At 38.5% G+C, this 23,296-nt stretch overlaps 1 protein-coding gene across 2 annotated transcripts in view; it reads left to right on the top strand.

Moving 5' to 3' along the window:
- Positions 1-23,296, top strand: part of bean1 (brain expressed, associated with NEDD4, 1) — a 46,126-nt gene that overhangs the window by 15,998 nt on the left and 6,832 nt on the right. For both annotated transcript variants that reach the window (XM_084948091.1, XM_084948092.1), the window contains exons 3-4: positions 15,203-15,406; positions 15,860-15,995. In XM_084948091.1, coding sequence (XP_084804217.1) covers positions 15,203-15,406; positions 15,860-15,995 — 340 coding nt within the window. The remainder of the gene's footprint in view (positions 1-15,202; positions 15,407-15,859; positions 15,996-23,296) is intronic.

Genomic DNA, 23,296 nt, shown 5'->3' with positions numbered 1-23,296 from the left:
ATAGTTATGTAATACAAATAGTTCACCTAATGTACTGCTTTTTAATTATATTGTCCAATCGATCAGAAAAAGCAGAAGTAATGGTGTACCCTATGTAATCTTCAGTATTTATTAATGGCTGTTATGATTTTGTAGTGCTGTATTTTAATACTTTAAACCTTTGAGCAAGGATCACTAAACACGAGGAACAGCCAACCCTGCTTCTAACATAAAATCCACAGTTATATAATTTATGAAAATTATGTTTTAAACCAAGGTCGGCTGAGCATAAGCAGAAAAAAATGACAAATTGTTGAAGTGGAACTCTAATTTGGACACACACTGAAGTATTGTGTTCAGAAATAAATAACAGTATACAGTTTGGTAACATTAGAAAGCTTTACTAACAGCTTCTGTGACCCATGGCTGACATTCTGCCCGTGGTATAGTGGATGTACTCCAGGACTCAGTGGCATCACTTTGGATGTAGCAGAAAGTACAACACCCAAACACACTTGACACTCTCGTCCAGAGAGAACAGGAGTGCTTTAGCTTTTCTTTGTGAGGTGTGAAGTTACTCCGAACCCGAAACTAGAAGAAAGTATTTCGGCACATGCGAGGCACTTTGCTGTTGTTTTCTTCCAGTGCGAATGTAGGTCCTCCTGTTTTTCCTTCTCCAACTCCTCCTCCATTCCCTGCTCCATTGGTAATGGAACATGATGGTTTAATGGTTCTCCCTCGTCCAATGCCAGTCTTCCTGGCATTCATTCAATACAACAACAGGAAGGATTAAAGACCGAAAGGGAAGGAGAAGAGCAAGACAGCATTGAAAGAGAGAAGAAGAGAGGAGGATGAGTGAGAGATGTTCTCTTTGTGCTTCCTGTTGTCCTTTGACCTGGCAGTAGGAAGCTTAAAACTTTTCCAGTCACTGCACAAGTGAAGAGATAACATCTGTCATTTAATGTCATGACTGCAGCACTCACAAATTGACACTGTTTGAAAAAATCCTGTTGCATTTAGAGGATCAACATTTTTTCATAAGACTGTAAATATTATTATTATTATTATTATTATTATTATTATTATTATTATTATTATTATTATTATCTGCAAATTAGTTAAATGAAGGACATTGACAACATAGAACTACCTTTTGTTTTATTTCTTCATTGCAAGCCTCTTTCTTTACTTTCAGTACTTCACACGTACAGGTTTTTCTTTTTCCTGAATATCCCATATAAAATAGCCATGATAGCCTTGATTCATTCTGAAAGCAATATTTTTAGTGTCAAGACTGATCACATGTTAGAAAAGGAGGAAAAATATTGTTTCTGCAAGCAGTGCAATATTTCTGCCACCCGGAGAGGTTCACAGACTGGATGTTAACCTGCTGCTTCTGATGCTGAACACTAGTGTTCAGCATCAGAAGCAGCAGGTTAACTTCACAGTGTGACACATAAGCTTTGTGTAAAAATGGCTATTTCATTAGTTATACTTTGCAATTATTGGTTGGGCCACTTTTGCCTCCAGAAGTACCTTAATTGTTTGTGGCATACATTCAACAAGAGGCTGGAAACATTCCTCAGATATTCTGGTCCATATTGACATGATGGCATCATACAGTTGATTTGCAGATTTCCAACACATCCCAGAGGAGTTCTATTGGATTAAGATCTGCTGACTGGAGGCCATTTGAGTACAGTGAAGTCATTCTCATGTTCAAGAAACCATTCGAGATGGCACAGTGTGTTATCCTGCTGGAAGCAGCCAACTGAAGATTGACTGTGATCATGACGGTATGGGCATGGTTAGCAACACTACTCATGTAAGCTGTGGAGTTTAAATGATGCTCAGTTCATACTAAGAGGACCAAGTGTACCTAAAACATTACACCACAACCAGCAGCCTGAGGAAATGTGAAAGCAGGATGGATCCATGCTTTCACGTTGTTTATGTTGAATTCTGACACTACCATTGAAATTGTCACATCAGAAATTAAGATTCATCAGACATAGCATCATTTTTCCAATGTTTTATTGTCTAACTTAGTGAGCATGTGTAAATTGTACCCTTAGTTTCCTGTTCTTAGCTAACTTGTGTGACTTCTGGTGAGGTCCTGTCCCGTTTTATCCCATTTGCTTCAAGGTTCAAGGTTTTATGAAGTCAGAGTTGCTATTGTGCTCTAGTTGTAACAAGTGGTTATTTGAATTACTTTTGCCATCCTATCCTTTTGCTGAAAGCACTCTGGCTATTCTCCTCTGGCCTCTGACTTTAACAAGACATATTGGCCCATAGAGCTGCTTCTCAATGGGTAATAAAGAGGTATTTTCTCTTCTTCAGAACATTCTCTGTATCAGAATCAGGATACTTTAATAATCCCTAATAAAATTATGTAAACCCTAGAGATGGTTGTTTGCAAATTTCCAGTTTGTGAAATATTCAGAAAAGCCCATCTAGCAGGTCTTCATTCTTAAATACATCAGGGCGCTAATTAAATACTTGCATTAACGAGCAGATGTGTAGTTGCGTGAGTGTATGTCACTAGTTTTGGGGGGGTTTTAAGCTTCATGAAATACTTTGGAAGAGTGTCTTACTGAAAGAAACCATCAAAAAAAGCTCATAGCCAAAGTAAGAGAGACCCTGAAGGCTTCTACCAAAAACAATTAGTTTGGAAATGTTCCTTATTTTGTAATGATAAACAAATAAATGTAACATTGCATTTGAAAAAAAACACCAGCTGAGAGGTTAATTAGTGTCTGTGCTAGCTGATGCAAATCCAGCATGGGTTAGATGCACACAGAGGGGTTTTCAAATACACTCAAATCTCCGCAGTCCCTGCTAAGCATGAAAACTCTGTACAAAGGTGCATTAAATCATGTCAAGACTATCCCAGCAGTGGTAAGTTAGACATATTGAAGTAAAGTGCCAACTTTCTATTCTTTCTAGTATTTTTTTTTAATTAGCTAAACAATAATGTGTGGAGCACAAACACTTTTGGCTTCATGTCAAACAAAACAAATCACCCGACCAGACACTGCCAGCAATTATTTAAAAAATGTGGTTATGAAAAATACATCTAATAGACTAATAAACCCTCAGTAGTCTCCCTTGTATACCTTTAGATACAATAACGAACCCACTACAGAATGTGTCAAAATGTCAGTCATTGTGAAGAAGAAATTCACAAGAATGTGATTGTATCATGTTTAAATGACACCAACGATTCAGTGCCAAGGAAAGAAAAACAATTATAAACATGCTGATTCAGAATATGTGTACAAAGTGACATGTTCTTAGTTTCATTAGCGTCCTGCTGAGCACTAGCTGTTTTAAAGACGCAGTCAGGTAACGAGTCAAAGAGAAACCAATTAAAACTAGTTGTGAGGTTGTGAGCTAGCACACACAGGTTCACTGTGCCTTGGCATTAAATCGTTGGAGCTCTACTGAAAAGAAAAAGGCAATTTTTCATCTTTTCAGAGAAAGACTATCCGTGAAGCAAAGGTAAGCGACGTTGCCTCAATGTCTTGTGAATGAGAACTACATTAACACTATAATATCCCTCTGTGTGGATTGTGCAGAGAAAGATGTTTCATATTAAAGCAGCAATAAACAGTGGAGGAACTACCTCTTCCTAATAAGTAAACACACGTCTTCACTATGTACTGCTTTCCGGTACAGACACAGTGGATAACCACAGCAATATGTCTGTGCTGTCTGGTTGGAAAAGTAGTGCATTTGTGTCCATTTAGCTGTGGAGAGGTCAGAATTGCACGTACATAACCAGATGTGCTTGTATGCACTCTTCAAAACAGTGAGATGGGCTTAGCGTGACACAGATGATGCTTTGTGCAGGTTGAAAACTGATTGGCAAAAAATTTGGCCTGACCATGAAAAGGAAGCAACTGTGTCATTTACTACAAAGGGGGAAAGAAAAAAAAGAATAAACATTTTTCAAAACAGTAGCTTGAGAAACACAGACAGTGGTAATTTCCATTGTTTTTAACACTGAGTTTCACATCAACTCATTGTATGGTACAACTTTGATTATCTTGGCAGCTGGTTGAAAGACCCAAAAGAGCACAAGCAAGGATATCCAACAGAAATATTGTTCCACATATTTTTGAAAATGGACCTTGGTGATAATGAGCAGCAACATCTAGATGTTGGTCCGCTAAGCTGCGCTTAGGCTCTACCTATGATCGATGCACAACAATGCCGGCTTGTAACCCTTAGGCCCAAATTCTAGAATAGAATTAGTCAAAATATTGTCAAATGGTATACTGGTACTGCATCTTTCTACTCAATTTGAGCACTCATAGTTCTTCTACTATCTATTAACCCATTCACACACTTTCATTCAGCTTACCTATACCTAACTACTTTTATCAAACATTGGCACACACACTGATGAATTTGCTGAGGATCTTGCCCAAGGATAGACTGTAGGAGTCAGGGATTAAGCCACTGACCTTTTGATTTGTAGATGCCCCACTCTAGCACCTCTGCTATAGCCATCCACAAAAAAGCAACAACAGGAACATTCAAAGCATATTTGCCTGTAACTACAGAATCCTGAACAGGAAATGTACATAAAAAGAAACAGACATACAGCTATTAAAGAATACTGAATGACACAAAATCAGTCATAGTATTTAAATCAAAAGATGTGCAACTGTAAATGTATCCATAATACTGCTGTCAAAATGTCCCCATTTCAAATTGAAAAGCACGTTTAATTAATTGACTGCATGCTAACAGGGTAAATGGCCGTATATTGTGGTTGAGATGTCTTCAATATCACTTAGGCTGATTGGCTTGAAACCCCTGCTGTGTGGTCAGACACTTGCAATGATGATAATGCACCCTAATGAGCATCCTGAACGAATTGCATTGATACTGATTGTTATGTGTAACTGCCTTAATTGCCCCTCAGTGTCAAATGTGCTAAATGTTGTCCATTAGCTAATGAATGAGCTCACTTAAAACGCATTTTCTAGACATACAGAGATTTTGAAAAAAATCAGTCACCTAAAAACAACTCACTTACTTCCTATGCAATTTTTTGATCGTGTGTTGTTACCTTGGAAAAAACTCTTCCTTTGATCCTATTTAAGAAAAAAAAACTACATGCAAGAAATGCATTTATTTATATAAATAACGCAAATATTTAGATGAACAGGACTAACTTGGTATGTTACTAAAGGTAAGAGAAAAATCACCAAAACAAATTCATCTTTCTACTGCCTACAGCAATCCCCCATGCTATGTTATGAGAAACATCTCCTAATGACTTACTGTGTAGTGCGTCTTGATTTACCATATTTTCATAATCTTTTTTTCTAAATAATTATTACAAAGGGTGGTCAAACTTTAATACTCCTTTGAAGATGAGATTTTGTTTCTGCCATTACTCACATAAAATAAACATTTCTTCAAGTCACAACATACACATCTGCTATTTGACACAACTTTATCTACCATTGTAGCTAAACCAATCAGACACACACAGTGTGACTGTGAGCAAAAAAATGCACAAATGTAGTAAAAATGATACAAAATTATGAAAATTGATATTTTATTTCTTTTAATTTAATTTGTTGGAATGTTCTGTAAATATTATAGTTTCAAAAAATATAATTTCCTGGCAATTATTTAATGGTTAAGGCTTTACAGGGCTAATCATATTTCATCAGAGCCTTTATGTTAATGTATATCGCAGTACACCAACAAAAAACAAAACATCATAATATTGTATATATAATAATTGTTTTCATAACAATATAACTAATCACTAATCCAGCACTAGCTAGAGATTGCTAGCACTTGATTTGACCCACTTCTACCTAATTCCCTAAATTTTTCATGGCAAAGATTCAGAAAGGTTTTGGAACCATTTCCCAGAAACTGTGGTCTCTTTTGACATGAGAGCATCACACAGTTGCTGCAAATTTGTTGGCTGAACATCCATGATGCCAGTTTCCCTTTCTAACACATTCCAAATGTGCTCTATTGTCTTGAGATCTGGTGACCATGGAGGCTGTTCAAGAAATCAGTGTGAGTTTTCTGATTTGGCATGTTATCCTTCTGTCAGCAGCCATCAGAAGATGGTTACTAAGGAGCACAAAAGCCCCTTTTCCATTAGTACCTACTCGGATTGACTCACGACGGTTCACCATGGTTTTCAGGGTTTTCCAGTAGGTCATAGTACGTGGTACCAGGTACTTTTTAGTACCTGCTCGGCCGGGGTTCCAAGCGATATGAGCAGGTACTAAAATGTGAAGTCGTCAGACTTCATGCCACCGGTTGGCTGTTCAGTAGCGTCACTCGATGAGTCGTGAGAGTGTCCCACCCCGCTTTGCAGTGTTGCTATGACGAAATCACGCACATTAGGTAGTACTGGATTGTAATGGAAAACCAGTCAATCCGAATAGAGTCGTAGCAACCCATGATGAGTCGATCCGAGTATGTGTTCAAGATGGCACCGGGGGTCATGGCACGCCGTCTCTTGGTTCTACAATGTTTATGTTTTGTGTTCTTACTGGTGTCCCTGTTAGTTTTAAAAACCCACTCCCTGTTGGCGTATGAGCGACATTGTGTTTTTTACTTGTATTGCTATGTATGACTTTTATTTTATTTATCTCTTTAGTTTCAAATAATTTTACAGCACTTTGTTTGAAAGCTCTTTATAAATAAAGTTATTATTATTATTATTATTATTATTACTACTACTACTAATGGAAAAAGTGCTAAAGTGTGCCAAGAAAAAAAAACCCTACCCACAATAAAGGATGAATTTATGCTTTCAGTTGAGATGTACTAAGAAAATGTTAACTTTTTTGATGGATGAGAGAAAAGATAAAAGGTAATTTATTCATGATTTGAGTTGATAAAATACCATTTTAGGTTTTCATGATTTTCCTAAGTCGTTTGGAGTCAACAAATAAGCCCTATAGCAGTTTTTTGAGAATCAGTCATGCTTCCTCACAACTTTTTCTACACTTTGAGTTCAGTGTTATATACCTTAAGATATTTTCTTTGATCCTCTTTGTCTGACAGAGATGTCACTATTGGCTTGAGTTGATTTCTTTTTCTTTAGTTTTTTCTTTTTTCCTATTAAACCCTTCTCCAGGAGAAACTCTTTCTGCCTCAGTGTCAATGGATGTACACTGAGTCAATGCTATGGTATACTTTATATTGAAGAGAAGGTGGCTGTAACGCATAATGACAAGCTGTCAGATTGAATTTGAGCAGCTGCTTGATGCTTCTGTATAATTTGTGCAGCTAATGTATAAAGTGATGCAGCATGCACAACAGCAGTCAATATGAGAAGCTTCTAACCTTTATAGTTTATGACACCCTTAGTGAGTCACCAGTCTGGATAGGTACATATGCATTTATTAGACGCAGTTTGACCTTTAACACCAGATAAATATCCAAGGATTAATTGTGAAATTAGATACATGCTTATATTCATGCCCGGATCATCCCTTTACTGGTGGGTCAGCCTGGCTCCTGTCCAGTCAAACTTTGAGGTCATAAATCCATTATGACTGTGATGTACTAATCTCCAGATTAGCTTGCAAGTCATCACACTGAACATCTCAACCAATTTAAAATTAACTGCAATATTTTCATCAAGGATTGGTTACATTTTTTTTCTGTAGTTATGCTGATGACACCCTGGTTTACATGGCTACACCAGTTATGAAGTCTCTGCATTGACTTCCTGTCTGCTTCAGAATGAATTTCAAGATAATTTTAGTGGTTGTTGTATGAAAAGTGCTCTTTGTGATGACTCCTACTTATTTTTCATTCCCTCTGTCTGTTTTAAATTGTCTGGAATTTTTATTATTAGTCCTTGTAACAAACCACGGCAGACCCGATGACATTCCTGTGCTTTTCAGCATCTTTATTAACACCAGTTTTCACATGTATGGTTGCTGTTCAAACACACAGCTGCAGCTCTCCCGCTGCCAGTTCAACATACCAACATACCAACAACAACAATCATGGCAGTCAGGACCAGCTTTTTATGCAGGTGAGGCATGACTGCAGATGCCACGCAGGTGTGTCCATCTCGCCTGCAGCGGCATCGCAGACCACGCCCCGCCACAGTGGTCCTTTGTGCTACTTCATGTTTTATGTTAAATGACAGGTGCTCAAGTGTTTTTACTTTTATGCTTTGTCTTGAGTGAGTCGGTACCTTTAGTGTATATTTTTAATCTGCATTTTCTCTTTTTTCAGGTTATTGTGTCAGAATTTGCATGGCTTTTATTTTACTATGATAATTTTTGGTGTATATTTGAAATTCTTAGAATTAAAGTCTGCATTAATTTACTTCCAATAAATACATCCGATTAAATACAAATAAATACATCCAAATGTTTTGTTTTGGGGATAATAGGCATAAACCTTCTAACACAAAACCACATGTTTTCCATACCATAGTAAGTTTATAGCTTCTCTTAACAAAGTTTGAGTTTATGAACTAAACTTCTCCCTGTGAACTTTGGTGGAAGTTTGCGTTGTCAAAGCTTCATAACCTATTTATCTAAATGTAATTTTTTAAAATAGTATTTACACTTTAAGGCTCATCTAACCCAGAATCACCAACACATACATGCAAGAAAAAATTCTCTCATCCTTCTGTACCTTATCTCTGCAGCTGCATCCAGTCCCCTCAGGGTTTTGCGAAATATAACACTATCATCTTTTATTACAAGGGTTCCCTCCCTCTTCCTTTTCCTGCCGCCCTCACTCCAAAATTATTGTGCTTGCCTTCTCCCTGCGCTCTTACTTTACTCTATGTATCACTTAAGTTCTCCTTCTGTCTTAAATCATATTAAAGTGGAAAGAACAAAAGCCTTGCCCAGCTGCCTTATAGGACAATAAAATCCATGGTGCTGTATGAAGCAAATTCTTCCTCAATAAGAAGTAAGAAGCTATATGATGATGTACGATATTGTAAGAGAGCATTGACCAATCCCAGTGAGCAAGCTCAAATGAATGACTTTGCATTGTGAATGTCCAAGAGCAATTTTTCCTTATAGCAGGGATTTAACAACATAGCTTTTATCACCCATCAGGTACATTATGAGGTCTTTAAATTAGCACGATAATCTCTAATTGTGAAGATACACAGAATTGTAAATAATGTCAGCTGCAGACCAATTGAGAGAACCAGCTGTTAAATATGTGACGGAGTTACACCGTCCCGGGCCGCAGACAGCTGACCTGAGCGCATACACGCACCACCACCGTTAGTTTCTACACTTGTAGCGCTTGGTTACCGTGGCTGCGGGTCTTTTAATCGACCGGGCAGATAACAGGAAGGAGTAAGAGGTATATTTTGAGCGGCACAGAGGGTGGCAAACTTTTTTTTTTTTTTTACTTACCTTTAATAAAGCCGGTCGCGTAGACTCTCCGTGATCGCCGATTGTACGAGTGGTTATGCAAGCCGATGGTATGGTGTTCCGGGGTTCAAATAGTGGAAAGGTCACGTGAACTGCATTATTTTGGTTTGTTTTTGGGGTTTTTTGTTTTTGTTATTGTGAAACACTGTAGGCTGCCTGGAAGTGGCCATAAATGTGTGTATACATATATGTATTGTAGGAATACAGCTGGAAATATGCTGAGAAAAAAGAGTGTTTGGGGGAAAGAAATGATAAAGGGATGACGTGGGAGGGCCTACCTGGGCATTCTGTGAGATGTTACATTGAGGGTAACATGCAGACTGGCTCAGCCACTTGTGTTTTGTATACAGATTTTTGTTTTGAATTAAGTCAGTTGTTTATTTTCTTTGTAAACAATCTTTTGTGCACCTGGGAGGAATAAACTATACACACTGAATGGTTCCTGACTACGCCTGCATTTGTTCCGGAGAAGTTTAGGACACCCCCGACAAATATGTCCCACATGTGCACCAGTCACACTTTATTTGTCATTAAGAAAACTTTATTTTATTGAAGTGTAAGCAAAAGTGATTGCCACTGTGAGTGGAAACAGATTAGAAATTTAAGTATGCAAATGAACAGATGTGTTAGATTATTATTTTATATATTTGACATTAAAGATAACATTTTAAATAGTCTAAATAGTTCTAAACCGAATAGTTAGTCCAGCTCAAACAGGATGACAAATTCTTACATGCTGAAGATCTGCCATGTCCTCCAGCATAGTCTCAAGCATGAAGGCGATATCAAGACACACACCATCATGGAGTGTGTTCCTGATAGTTTGGTCAGAAACATGCACATGAACAGATTGCCAGAGATCATTGTGTAAGCATTGCTCATGTTCCTTAAAAGGAGCAAATGCTGGTCTTGCTGCTTGACTGATGTCCTATTATGGCCCTGCCCAGTTCTGCTTGTATAAAGGGCTGTCTGTTGGTATCTCCTCCACATTCTTGACACTGTGCTGGGAGATGCATTTTCTTGTGACAACACCTACTGATGTGCCATGAGCTAGACTGCCTGTGCAACTTGAATGGACCTAGATGTACCACCTGCAAAACTATTCCCTGTGGGGTGTATTGGCTTGTTGTTGCCTTTCCAGTGCACCCGTTGTCACTTTCATATGCGTCAAAGCAGGTGAACTGGATTCACAATTGTTTATGGTTCCTAACTGCAGAGACTGATATTCCTGAAGTTTAACTGACTTTGTTTTTAGTGTTTTGTTGTGATTTAGTGTCCCCTTAAGGCAGTGTTTTTGTGCAGTGTATTCTATAGGTTAGGACTAGGGTTAGGTTAGGTTCAGCTGTGATGGCTATGTTAGTGAATCTCCTCACAAAGGTAGATGTTTATGTGCATATGTGTGGAAGGAAGGAAGCAAGGGTTATGCAAATTTAATTCTATACAATTATAGATTTCCTTGTGAGTTCTCTCTAGAGAGAATGAGAGAAAATGGAGTTTATGAGGAAGAGATGAGAAGAGAATTGAAGAGAAAATCATGTTAGGGGAGAGAGAAAGAGGAGACAAAGAAGTGTGAGAGAGAGGAGACATTACCAAGAGAGTAAAGAGGTCCGCTGAGAATCATTTGGGGTGAGAGAACATTTTCCTGTTCTCGGGGAAATGTGTTAAACCAAATTACTGTTGACAACAGAATTATAGACGTAGACATTCAAGGGAGAAAGAGAAAAGAAAAAAAGCAATGGAGAAGCCCAGAGACTGAAATTAAAATAATATTGTGATTGTAAATCATTTAGAGACTTTGATTGTTCCTCCTGCTTTACATTCATTGCAGCTAAAGACAGAAATATATTTTTTAAAAGGAAACAGCAAATGCATCAGATGGATGTCTCCATCTGTGTCTCCAGACTCCAGTTCTAGTGACTCCAAAATATTCCTGTGTTGTTTTGGTGTAAATGCTATGCAAAGCTTTAAATGCGCAGTTCTATATGTTGTATCTCTCCACGGCTACTTGGCTGCATTGCCAAAAATATTGTGTTAGTGTTTGTTTTTTAGCTTTGCCTCTGCTGTGGATAAATATAAACCAAGATTTCCATCCTTTCTTCCTTCATCTTTGTTTCATTTAGCACAACACACACAGCCTTTGTGTTGTGGGCTTGAAGGAGGATTGCATGCAAATGCACCTCCATGACCTCAGTATTTGTTGAATACTGAGTCCAGGTAATAGTTAAATTGTTTTAAACATGTTTTAAAATACACAAATGCACATACAAGCAAGACACAAACAAAAGTTAATAATAATAATATTTTAGTCCCTCATTGAACTCCAGAAGGAATTTGTGATTAATATGTGCACAAAGGATGGAAATCAAGAATTAATTGAAATTAAGAATTTAGCAATTCCATTTCCGTTGTCAGCATCACTTATCGACTTGACTCCGTATCAGTGCTCTTATTGATTCCAATTGGTTCCTGAGAAACATGAACAGGTATAAATGGAGGCTGTAGCCTGACTCTTCATCACTGCTTTTGTTACCTGTTGAAGTTCAAGATCGGTTCACTCAGCTTTAACATCACTCTGGGTTTTTGGCTAGCTTAGTGTTAGGATGCTGTCTGTGTGTTTCAAAGCTCTGTCTTGGATACAGTTTGCACTTTACCATCATGCTCTTGTCCTTTTGTGCAAAAAAAAAGTAAAAGCGATGTCCATAGCCATGCTGTAGACTGTGTCACTATTTTCCTGAAATCAGCTGATTGTACCGCAAGTTCAAGTGGAATTGATTGGCAAGCAGACAAACAATTTTAAGGAAGTGATTTACTGGGCACAGTATCCACATTGTCTCTTGCATGTGCATGTTATGTGAATAAATGATTGATAGGCACTTTCATTCATTTATCATCATTATTTTCTAACTTTTGTTATATTGTGTCGATCTGTGGAACCACCACCCCAATACAGGAAGTTTGGATCGGCCGTCTGTTTAAATAGTCCAGTCTCTGATCCGATGAGTCGTACCCAGGAGACAGTGCAGAGCTCAAATGGAGCAGATGGGTGAAGGGACTTGCCCAGTTCGAACTGCCTCTATCCCACAGATTTCTACAGGCAGGGATTTCTACCCTGCCTGTTAAACTGTGAAACTGATTATTAGGATGACTGCTTTTATTTAAAACCATTATCATCAGCAACACAAAAAACAAAACAAAACAAAAAACTAGACAAAATGTGACTGGATCATGGGACCATTTTTTTCTATTGATATTTAACTTCAATATATGGATTAAATACAGTTTCTGTTTAAATTACTGCCTTTTTAAAGGCAAAAAGAAACAAAAAGAAACATGATGAATGTGTTAGCATGAATTCAGTCATGAAAAGTAAATTGAATTTTAAGGTTTTGATTCTATAAATATTCATCTCCACTGTGTTGCTACAGTTAAATAAATAAATACAGTATATTTACAGCATGTTTAACAATACATAAAAACAGCATTGCATTATTTAAGAAGATAATTAAGGTCAAATCAGAGAATACATACTTTATTTTGAGGAAATGGTATAGTACACACAGTGGGTGAGCTATAGAATTGCACAATGGTCCTTTAATAGAAGCATCAATGAGCTCATATGGAGAAATAACATCTAAACTACACAGTGATACATAAATAATAAATCTAAATGGCATTAATTATCCACAACAAAATAAATAGCTTGACAATATCGGAACACTTTTAGTGCGGAGTGAACAAAACAACTGCAACAGAAAAATAAAGGAAAAGAATAAAGAAGTCTTCTCTTTCACCTGCATTGTGAATGTAGACAGACTGATTCCAAGTGATTGGCAGGAAGACAGATAAGAAGGCAGACAGAGAAACAGGCTGATGCTGGAGAAGCTCAACAAACAGACAGATGAGACATTAAACAGAAATGGAGAGGAACAGGATCGGTCTGTAATCTAATGATGATGATGACTGAGAGAGAGAGGGACTGTGTGCCTAGACTCTAGGTCTAATTATCTGTCACACACTGAAATGGAATAAGTCCTCAGGGAGAGAGAGCTGGAAAAGAGGGGGGAAGACGAAGGGAAGGAGAAAGAATGAGGAGGCAGTACTATGTGTACAGGGCAAGACAACAGTTGCATAACATGAACCCCTGGCATACTGTTGTGGTCATAAAACCAGATATCTGATCGACAGACGGATGATGGGTAGAGAACTTAACTTTGACTAATTTTTCATTTATTTATGGACAAGTAAATCCAAATATGTAGAGGAAGGAAATTTCAGAAAACAACACTGTATGTTAACTTATGGTGTCATCTGGTGGTGGAGAATAACCACAAATGCTTCTGCCTTCCATATATGTAGTGGGTAAAGCATGCTTTACCTACCACATGAGCCAGACAAATGCACTGCTGATGATGTATGATAATGCTCCATAATGTAATATCAGGGCTTTTCGCAGGAAGGACATGACTATACTAATTTAAAGCACTCACATGTTACTGAGAAACAAATGCCCCCACAGTCATGTGACAAAGAGAGGTTTCACAGAACTTAATGCCGACCTTTTGCGAAAAGTAATGCACAGCATCACTTTGGTAAAAACCTTGATTTTTTAGCCGCTGGACATGGGCATTGAGTCAACCATGAACTTCTCTTTATACTAAAGTATTCTGGAGTCAATGTGAGGCAATTTGTCAGACAGATAAAGCTTGGCTAAAATTGGATCAGGCAACAGGACAATGACTCCAAGCAAAGCAGCAAATCTACAACGAAATGGCTGAAAAAGAAGGTGTTGTAATGGTCCAGTTAAAGTTCAGACCTCAATCTTATTGAAATGGTCTGGTAGGACCTTAAGAGAGCTGTGTACAAATGAATGTCAAAAACTTCAATAAACCAATGCATCACTGTAAAAGAGAGTGGGTCAAAATTCTTCCACAGTGATGTGAGAAACTGATAAAGTCATAGGGAAAATGATTGCTGCTTAAGGTGGTTCTACAAGCCATGGGATGTTTGACATGACTGTAACATCCAGCTGTGCTGCAGCTCATTACACCTATAGGTACAGGACAATGGTTTCATCTGGAAACTATGGATTCTACCCACAATAGAAAGACATGAATGTTGGATTAATTGGTGATTCTTGGCGATTCTGTGGCATAAATACGTAGATGTCTTTTTCAGTGTTAGCCTTGCAATGTTCTAGTGCCATGTTTAAGGTGTACACTGCTTTTCACCCCACAACATTTGGGATTAGCTCCAGTTCCTTTGACCCTGAATTGATTCACTGATTCACAAAATAGATGGATGCCATTTATGACGGTTCAGGAGGCGGATAGTGCAAGAGATGACAGCTGAAAGTGTTTCAGCAGTGCAGCTTGTGATGACTGATTTTGAGAAATGTGTCATTGGGTTATACTGGCTTCACAACTCCAGCTTCACAACACCAAGTTGGATACATGTTTAATGTACAGATGGACAGATAGCACCAGAAATTGTACCATTTGCTGTATGTCTATGAGTATTTATTAATAAAACAGAAATAGAAAACTATTAAGCCCACACTTCATAATTCTTGGAAATTTGCTTTTTATATTTTCTTTAGTGTTGACTATCAAGTTTTATTGTTTTTTGCATTTTTTCGTTTTTTTTGTTGGCTTTTTGGAAACAGTTTAATATTTAACTTTAAGGGTGCACTCCCTCAAACCTCAGTTATTTTTTTAAAGTAGTTAAAATAATTTTAATGGGAACATTCAACACACTGAATCACACAAATACACACTCCACCCTGATCTCCATCTCTCTCTGTTTCCCTACAGTGAGCTCCAACCAGAGCCATGGGGAGTACCCAGACTGCCGGAGTGAGAGGGAGTCAGGAGGGGAGGCATCTCTCCTGGTGTCTCCGCTGGTGGTGGCGGGGATCGTTATAGGTCTAGTCCTCTTCCTCTCATGCATCACCATCATCGTCGGCAGCTTGCGCAAAGACAGTCGACTCCGAAACCCTCACCTTCGAGCAAGCTATGGTCAGTCTGTGACACACCTTGACATATTCTAGAACTTCCTTTTTTGGTAGCTTTTCGGACTCCCATTGGAATGTAAATACAGCATCGTAAGACATTAAGTTAATACGCAACTTGATATCATGTCCACGACTTCAGGTATGACTATACATTTAAATCTTTTTGAGTCTCATGCTACGAGGTTAAATTGACGTAAATTGGTTGGTTAGGTTTGGGGTTAATTACGGTGAGGATCAGGACATGATACCAGACTGAAATATGAAAAAGTCGGCTCTAAATACAGTAGGTGCTGATATGTAAAGCGCAGCTGGAGTATGAGATGAGATGCCATGTAGAAGAGCACCACATAATAGGTTCAAATAAACCTTAGTCCATCACGCCAAAGTAACTGAATGTCCCCAGATGACAAAAGTCTGATTCTAGCACAGCATGAAGTTGATTTTTGTGTCTCCACAGGACAAGACAGTTTTTCTTATGGAGGTTCAGCAGGTGAACTGAGGTCTAGCTGCTTGGAAGACTTTCCTCCTGGTTTAGACTTTGACTCATACAGAGAGTCTCAAATAAACAGTGTGTATCCTGACTCCCCACCACGGTAAGTGCTTTTTGAATTTAAAAAGCCTGTGTAACAGATGTCAGTATTCAGATACAAAACCCTCTTTTCAGAGTAAAAGTTTAATCTACAGGGTGGGCCATTTATATGGATACACCGTAATAACATGGGAATGGTTGGTGATATTAAAGTCCTGTTTGTGGCACATTAGTATGTGTGAGGGGGCAAACTCCTCAAAAATGGTGGTGACCATGGTGGCCATTTAGAAGTCGGCCATCTTGGATACAACTTTTGTTTTTTCAATAGGAAGAGGGCCATGTGACACATCAAACTTATTGGTAATGTCACAAGAAAAACAATGGTGTGCTTGGTTTCAACGTAACTTTATTCTTTCATGAGTTATTTACAAGTTTCTGACCACTTATAAAATGTGTTCAATGTGCTGCCCATTGTGTTGGATTGTCAATGCAACCCTCTTCGCCCACTCTTCACACACTGATAGCAACACCGCAGGAGAAATGCCAGCACAGGCATCCAGTATCCGTAGTTTCAGGTGCTGCACATCTCGTATCTTCACACCATAGACAATTGCCTTCAGGTGACCCCAAAGATAAAAGTCTAAGGGGGTCAGATCAGGAGACCTTGGGGGCCATTCAACTGGCCCACGATGACCAATCCACTTTCCAGGAAACTGTTCATCTAGGAATGCTTGGACCTGGCACCCATAATGTGGTGGTGCACCATCTTGCTGGAAAAACTCAGGGAACGTGCCAGCTTCAGTGCATAAAGAGGGAAACACATCATCATGTAGCAATTTCAAATATCCAGTGGCCTTGTTGACCTTTCCATTGATGAAGAATGGACCCACTATCGTTGTACCCCATATACCACACCAAACCATCACTTTTGTTGGTCCAACAGTCTTGAAGGGATCCATCCAATGTGGGTTAGTGTCAGACCAATAGCGATGGTTTTGTTTGTTAACTTCACCATTCACATAAAAGTTTGCCTCATCACTGAACAAAATCTTCTGTGTGAACTGAGGGTCCTGTTCCAATTTTTGTTTTGCCCGAAGGGATGTTCGACTAATGCCACTCTCCAGTGACATGCGGCGAGGGCTACGCTGTGGGCTCTTGCTGAATGAAGCTAGGACAGCCACTGATGTTTCTTCATTAGTGACAGTTTTCTTGCGTCCACATTTTGGCAAATCCAACACTGAACCAGTTTCACGAAACTTAGCAAGCAGTTTGCTGACTGTAGCATGGGAGATGGGTGGTCTCGTAGGGTGTCTTGCATTGAAATCTGCTGCAATGACCCGGTTACTGCTTTCACCAGATATCAACACAATTTTGATCCGCTCCTCACGTGTTAACCTCTTCGCCATGTCAATGGCTGTGAACAAAGAGAAACTTGAAACTCATGAAAGAATAAAGTTACGCTGAAACCAAGCACACCATTGTTTTTCTTGTGACATTACCAATAAGTTTGATGTGTCACATGGCCCTCTTCCTATTGAAAAAACAAAAGTTGTATCCAAGATGGCCGACTTCTAAATGGCCACCATGGTCACCACCCATCTTGAGGAGTTTGCCCCCTCACACATACTAATGTGCCACAAACAGGACTTTAATATCACCAACCATTCCCATGTTATTACGGTGTATCCATATAAATGGCCCACCCTGTACTATACATCTATTGCTTTATTACAACAAAATGTAAATGAAAATGTACCATCGTGATGTCTGTATACTAAATATGAAACTAAAATACTGCTAGACCTGTTAAAATTGGAAACAGAAGGACGCTTTTGTTTTTTTTTAACACATACCATTTGATAATTACTTAGATTTAAAGGAGCAGGAAGGTCTCTGGTTTTGGAAAATTCCTTTTTTCTGGCAAAAGTTGAAAAAAAATATTAAGAAAAAACAAGTCAAATGGAATTTTTTGCCTTTCCTCAGCTACACACTACAGTCTATTGGCAAAATAAGAAAGAAGAGCCTTTCCTTTGACATATATGTGAAATGTCAAGTATGAAATATAAGTGACCATTCATACACTATCATTCACTGTTCTTTGGCCACTTGGTTTGACCTTTTTCTGTGGTAATTCATTTATTAGAGAGCAGTGCTAACTTTGGTGCCCTTTGCAAGGTTGGCTGTGAATATGTGCACGTGTGTGAGAAAGAGGGAGAGAGAGAGATAGAGAGAGAGATAGAGAGAACGGACTTGCTAAAAGCTGGTGTCATGGTGTTTTTGATCTAAATGTCAGCTGGTCTAATTGGCAACTTTAATAATTCACATAAATCCCTCCCCTGCAGTGCATATGTGTGTGCTTCATTCTCATCACAGTTCTTTAGAACCGTTCAAACACTTTACTCTGTTCAAGGGTGGATGATCTGTAGTCTATAACTCAGAGGGAATAATTGTCATACGACTGAACATATCATTTTATTTTATGGTTTATCAGAGGATATTGCTTACAGTTCTCCCTTTCTGCTGGCACCAAGTGTACACTCTATTTCATGACTATCCGGGAGTGTCATCCATCTGTAGTACTTGATTGAGATGACATTACATCTTATCACTTCCACAATTATTGTCAGACAACAGGGATAACGAGGATATCAGAGAGATAATTTACTGAAATGACTCACTGAAATTTAATAATAATAGTAATAATCAGACACAGTGGCACCACATTGCGGAAAGAAATCCAGCTTTTTGCTCTTTTCTTATGTAGTTACAAAGTAATTGTCATGTGTAATGTATTGAGCATCACAGAACTGCTGCATGTGACATAATCAAGGATTCCCATCTTCATCTCCTCAGTTCACATAGAAGGTAAATAAGAAATGTAGTGCTTCCTGGATTATGATTGTTTTTGGGCTCTTTGGAACTGATCTACATATATGAACTTAAAAATCAAAACACTACAAACCACATTGTTTTAAGTGAGTTAACCTTTTGTCTCCCTGACAAACACTGTTTGCAAAAATGCATTTTTTTGTTACATATGACAATAGAAATAGAAAAAAATCAAGACATGACCTTGTTATTTTTAAGTTATTGGTTTTTTTTTCCTTTCTGCTTATTCTCTGTGCAGTGTTTAAAATGTCCCATATTCAATTGTAAAGTTTGCTGTTGTTTTTGGTCAAACCCCATATGTGAAGGGATGCACCTGGTAGCAGCAGGGTTTGGTGGTGTTAAATGATGCTTGAGCTGTAGGGCCTAATGTGGGCGACAAATTGTGCCCATACGCACTTAGAGAATTTCAGTTTGAACAGCGGAAATGTGAGAGTAACTGTGAACAACTCCTCAGCTTTCTATCAAGAATAAGGAAAGAAAGCAAAGAGGAGAGCAGGAAAAAGGAAGGGGAGCTAGTGCGCTACGTCAGTACTCTGGCAGGAAACCAGAATGTTCTGGACCGCCTGCGTGTGAGACGTACTTTTTGGCTTGGACTACAGGACAGCAGCCAACCAACGCATATGCATAAACTCACATACACTCACATCCATACATTCGAATCACACTTTTTTTTGTAACCATAGTGCTGGCAAATTATTGTTTGGTACCCTGTGAAGAAGCAGGTAGTTGCAGTCATATGATCAGAGCGTGTGTGGGCGTGCATATTTTTGCGTGTGTAGGCCACAGATGGTTGAGGAAAACTCAGAGAACTCAGATCAACAGCTCACCTGCTGCGACTGTGAACGCTACACTTCCGACACACACGTACACACACAAAGTCTGGTAGAAAAAAAAAGTCACGCTTGCGGATCAGCGCCTCACCTGTGGAGACTGAAAGCTTCTGCTTCCTCTCAGGGAGAAGCTCAGCAAGCACACACACGCATGGACACAGATTCCTTTCTTTCTGATTTGATTTGCATAATAGCATTGGTGAGCACATAGTGTAGGAAGGCACGTGTGACATTCTCATCGTGTATTGAGAAGATTTAAATAAGCATTAACGTCACAGCTTTGTTTCCTTTTGATTTGTTTTGTGTTTACCACTTACATGTGTCCAGACACTGATCTATTAATATAATTTTTTCAATTCTGTTATGGTGAGCATGTGAAAAGGAATATTTATGTCATGTTGCTCAAATTTAGGCTGAGGTTTGCCCATTATTATGTCTGGTCTCGAGTGTCACAGCGTATGCTGCTGGTCTGATTGCCGATTCTGATCCAGAGTTCTGCCTACAACAGTGGAAACATCTTAGTTTCTGGTCAGCAGTATATGGATACTACGACCTATGAATGGAAAACTACAGTTTATCCATTTGTATTTTAAGCTTGGAATTATAGAGAATTCAGAATCACATTTGCTTCTTTGTTGATATATAATATGTAAATAACTGTAAATTACATGTTGCAAAGGCAGGCAGTCAGAGATGTTACCTGTGTTTTACCAGTTGTACAGCAGTAAACCACGATGGAGCAACAGCAGCCTGCATCTGTGACTTTTCACGTAACATTCAATAATGACATGTTTAGGAGCAGCTGAGGCATTTGCAATAATTTGCCCATTGCTGTGTCAGGCTGCATGACACTAACTGCAAGTGTCTGACAAATACAGGAAGCGTTTTCTCATGTTATTAAGCTGTAAAGCAATTTCTGCACAGTGTCACTTGTCATCTCATAGGAGGAAACTAATCTTCCCACTGTGCACAAACTGGTAATGTAAAGAGATGAAAAGCAGGAAAATGAAAGTAGACACCTGATTATTGTTTTCTGGCACTAAGAGCAATTTGATATGATGAAAACTGATTTGTTGAATGTCATATAGAGATTTCATATTGTTTCTGCTTTATGCTGTAAAAATCAAATCAGTTTTGGGTATGATTCACACACAGTAGCAGCACCATCTACAGTTTAACTCCACAGGCAAGAACCTCTCACAGTGGTAAAGAGCAGAAACATGCTGGCTTTACACACACAAATACACACACTTGCACCGACACACAGAGACCATATGCTGTAAGCAAGAGCTGTGTGGTGTTCAGCTCTGTAGAGCGTCATAACCATTGCATGAATACATGCCAGAGGTCCTCCCTTTCTGCTGACATGTGTGTGCATTTGACTTCTTTTTCTACTGTGACAAATGTTAAGACAAAATCTTCTAGGTCAAGGTTAGAAGTCTGGGAAATATCTGGGTTTACATAAACCATGACTGTTAGTAGGAAAAATGAAAAAGCAACATTCTTCACACTTGTATCAAAAGCAAACTACTTCATCCAATGCTTTTGACAGGCTTCACTTATTGGTTGCATGTGGAAGTTTGAGGGGGTTTGCTTTGTTGTAAAGTAAACCTCCACCGAGCTGCATAAAATAGCAATAGCAGTAGGTAAACCTAGCCCTAATTGACAGAAGCAGCCAGCCTATGCAGGAAAAACGTTGAAACATGGATTTCCCAAACTGTAGCATGAGGATTGTATCAATCTGTTTGTTTGCCACCAAGCAACAGCATCCTTAAGTTATTAATAAATTAATACCTTGATATTGAATTTCATTTACATGATATGTCTGGACTTTAAATAGAAACAAGCAGCAGATAAAAACAAACAAACAAACAAACAAAACAACAAACAGAAAAGCAGTTGTGCAGCTCCCAGCAAGTCTCCCAGAGGGGGCGAATTATTGTTTATTCTGCCACACCCTGCTAACACACATGCTAGTGAACACACAAAGGTGTAAAACACCTCATTCATTATCTAGTGTGAGGTGTTTGCAGAAACAGACACAGTGGGAACAGAGCAGCATATAGCTCCTCAGAGACAAGAGACACAGGGATTTAGAGTGTGTTACAACACCTCATCGTGCCTAGCGCTCACTTTCCCTCTGTCTTCAATTTTCACCTCAACGTGCTGTCATGCCACTGATGTTTACAGTCAGATTTCTTAGCATGAGGCAAGTGAAAATAATCCACATGAAAATATTTATTGAAACCCTGAGTTATGTGGGGGTGTGAGAAAGAGAAGAGAAAGACGATAAATGATAAATGATAAATGATAAACGATAAACAATATTTAATAATAAATAATTATAGCTAAAGCCATCGCAGAAAACTTTATTTTTCTGTATTATGTTTTTGTATTATATTTCTCCTCATGTTAACTTTTATCAAGTGGAAAAAAGTGATTGTGTTCATCCTTCCAGCTTCATGTGTTTATATTATGCTAACCATAGCCATGTAGCTAGCCACCATGTAGCACATCATTATATACCAGCAAGCCCAACTTCAGTAACCCTACAAACGTCACTGTTTAGTTTTCTATCTTCATTTATGTCGGAAGAGATAGCAGAGCTGTACGTTTTAATTTTTCAGAAATCCCTCAGTCAGAACATGGTATATCAACCTTAGATGGAAACTAGCGAGCTAACTCCCTGCTAACTTCAAACTCTGTTAAACTTAATAAATCCTGTTTTCATGGATGCCTGGATGTCAAACTTAATTGTTACACCTGGTAAAGCAGCAACACTGATCATGTCATTAAAGATGAAAGAATTTAGAATAGAATAGAATAGAATAATCCTTTAATTGTCCCTCAAGGGGAAATTTGGTTATAACAGCAGCCAAAAAGACAAATATACAAACAAACAGTACACAGGACACGGAACAGAAACATACACAATTTTTCTTACATATTTACATTATTTAAACAGTTTTCTAACTCTTAGTGATGCCGCAGTGTTTGTTTGACTTTGAGACCTGAAGAGTTTTGACCCGGAAACGGCTAATGACGTCAGCTAATGTTCAACTGGAGTGAACATTAGCTGTTATCTTCACATCGTGGCGGAAGTAGCTCTCTCTCACTTTTTCTATACACAGAAAGACACAAATTTAACGTGAAAGAAACTATCGCCTAAGCGCTTACTTATAGGAGGTCATGTGATTGTTGGGGTTTTCTCCGTTTTCTTTGTATTGTTGTAGAATATGAAGCGCCTTGAGGCAACCGCTGCTGTGATTTGGTATTGTATAAATAAAATTGAATTGAAATGAAATGAAATTGAAAAAGAAAGAAAGAAACTCATACACACACATGTGTGGCACTGCTGTGTACTGATGTTGTTAACCACTGTGCTGATTAAGTTACGCTGATTTACCTCTTCCTACGGCCCATTCTCATCTACCATTACTTCCACACACAGGGCTATTTTATAAAATAAAAATTCTAGGGCTCCTCATGGTTTGCAGTGGCAGAGCAATGATCAGAACAACAGCAGCTGAACCAGTCACGTCATTGTGCCCATGCTTTGCATCTTTCCAGCATCAACACGACGCAGTTGCTGTCAAACAAGAAACGTTTTACATTGGCTTGTATTTTGTTTGTCTTTTATTCAGTT

Source organism: Perissodus microlepis, chromosome 13 (assembly GCF_051167445.1).
Source record: "Perissodus microlepis isolate ML-2025 ecotype Zambia chromosome 13, ASM5116744v1, whole genome shotgun sequence".
In the NCBI taxonomy this organism is placed as follows: domain Eukaryota; kingdom Metazoa; phylum Chordata; class Actinopteri; order Cichliformes; family Cichlidae; genus Perissodus; species Perissodus microlepis.
Note: the sequence above shows the minus strand (reverse complement) of the source record. Positions and strands in the feature narration are given on the sequence as shown.